The 2,298-nt window shown below is 35.7% G+C and overlaps 1 protein-coding gene across 3 annotated transcripts in view; it reads right to left on the bottom strand.

Moving 5' to 3' along the window:
* Positions 1 to 714: 714 nt before the first annotated feature.
* Positions 715 to 2,298, bottom strand: part of FBXO3 (F-box protein 3) — a 30,291-nt gene continuing 28,707 nt past the window's right edge. For all 3 annotated transcript variants that reach the window (XM_006098064.3, XM_023761795.1, XM_023761797.1), the window contains exon 11: positions 715 to 1,889. In XM_006098064.3, the coding sequence (XP_006098126.1) occupies positions 1,725 to 1,889 (165 nt within the window). In that variant the 3' untranslated portion in view covers positions 715 to 1,724. The remainder of the gene's footprint in view (positions 1,890 to 2,298) is intronic.

Consider the following 2,298-nt stretch of genomic DNA (forward strand, 5'->3'; position numbering starts at 1 on the left):
ATTCTTGTTTTATCAGGAAAGTTTAAAAAAACATGATCTCACTTGTATGTGGAATCTCATAAACAAAATGAACTGACAAACAAAATAGAAACAGAGGCATGGCTACATGAAACAGACTGACAGCTGTCCGAGGGGTGGGGGTGAGGGGACTGCATGAAAGAAGGTAAAGGGATTAGCCAAAGAACATACATGCAGAACGTGAAGACACAGACAATAGTGTGGTGATGGACAGAAGGAATGGGGGGTTGGGGGCTGGGTGGAAGTGGGCAAGGGGGGGTGGGAGGATAGACATCTGTGATAGTGTCAACAATAAAAATAAAATTTAAAAAATCAGTGGGTTGATTAAAAAGAAAAGGATAGGCATAATAGAAGGATTTAGCAACCAGATAATACTCTAAAAAAATAAACAGGAAAAACTACTCCACTTCAGAACATTTTGACATGTGCCAGTATGAAAGGGTAAGTTTGACTTCATGGTCTCTGATAGCAGCTGCTTCACCCTGTCTACACACCTCCCTCTTCCTACAGTTGTCTCTACAAAAGAGCTGTTCCTGGGAAAAATGGAAAGAGGGGCACGTGACAGGGTAAAGCCAGGAAGGGTGGCTTTTGAATGAGCCTCTAGCAACAGGCCAACAGTTTCCATCTCCTCTTCCATCTTAAGAACAAAAGCTACTAATATTAGTTCATGGAAAATAGGCAATTATACAAAATACAGCATCAGAACCAAAATTTGTTTTCAAAATGTGAGTTTTTGACACTTGGAGAACTTCATTCCAAACTTCCAATTATATAATTACAAAAAAAATTTCATGTTTCAGAAAAACATACTTAATCTCAACATAAAGTTCATGTCACTTATCACAAAGTTAGACAGTCAACTGTATAAAGGAGAAACAAACAGAAGCAGTATTTACAAATGTAGACTACATGAGACATCGTGAAGAACTTTTTGTTAATAAACACAATACATACTTTTACACTCTACATTTCAAAAATGATGCATCTGTGAACAATACGATAAAGTTATTAATGTTGATGACTTTAAATTAAATTCCAGGTTGCGGTGTTGAAGACTTTAAATTAAATTCAAGGGTGGGACAGTTGAAGATTAAATTCAAAGTCAAGGTTATAGTGATAAAGACTTTAAATTCAAGGTTATAGTAATAAAAATTTTAAATTCAAGGGCAGATTGTCTAAGAAAGGACAAAACAACCAGCATTCAAGCTATTTAGTCAATTAGTTCCCTGTGAGTACAAAATATATAGGAACCACTGAATGGATTAGCCTAATTACAAATTATGTTCATTTCTAAATAACTCACAACTGCAAGAAATCGTTTCACAGAATTTTTCGTCAGTTTCTATCCTTGGGTAGGTATTTCTGCTATATTTAAATCTTCAAAACAATTCCTTTCCATTTCCACATTTTTATAAGTATAAAATGTTTAAACAAAGAGATAGCCATTCCTTAGCTAGAGAACTATTCCCCCATTGACTTCTAGGAGAGAAAAAAAGATTTCACTTCCTCCTCTGCCCCAAAACATAAAGTAAACGCAAACAATCCAATTCCTAATTAAGAATCAGTTGCATAGAACCCAGGGCCTGGAACAATATTTCATGCTAGTTTTCTTGCTATAATGCTGAGAACAATTTAGTTATTTACATTATTGAGAAATCTATTTGACAGGCTGGATTCATTCCAGTGCTCCCATTAGCGGAGTTTTGCTAAAAAAGGCGAGAGTAGCGGCGTCTGCGAATGGGGACATCAAAGAGTCTCCGGGGCCTCGCCTCCTCATCTTCCTCATCAGATTCCTCCATATCCGCCGAATCATCATCGTCTTCCTCCTCTTCTGCATCTTCCATCTCTTCATACTCATCAGGACCCAATTCCTTGAAAGAGAAAACAGTCTTTTGATAAGAACTTCCATCAGTTTTTTCAATTTATTTAATGCAAATATCTCATTTATCTAGACTCTGAACAGCCAGACATGCCAAATATGAATCTTTATAGACTTGAACAGCACATTTCCATAATGCACATACTGATTCCAGTGTATATCCTATTACATGTTTTAAAATGCTCAATGTAGTTTTCATGGTAAATATATTTCATTAATATAGTACTTATTTTTACATGGCAGTTGTTATTCAGATACAATGTAGCAAACAGACCACTCCTAGCAACTCAACATAAAATTTTACTGACTTTATCATATTAGTGATTTCAGTAACAATTTTTAATCTACATGCTTACAGAAAAGATGTGAACATATAACAAGGTCTGACATGACCTCTACTG

This window comes from Myotis lucifugus, unplaced genomic scaffold (genome assembly GCF_000147115.1).
Source record: "Myotis lucifugus unplaced genomic scaffold, Myoluc2.0 scaffold_218, whole genome shotgun sequence".
NCBI lineage: Eukaryota > Metazoa > Chordata > Mammalia > Chiroptera > Vespertilionidae > Myotis > Myotis lucifugus.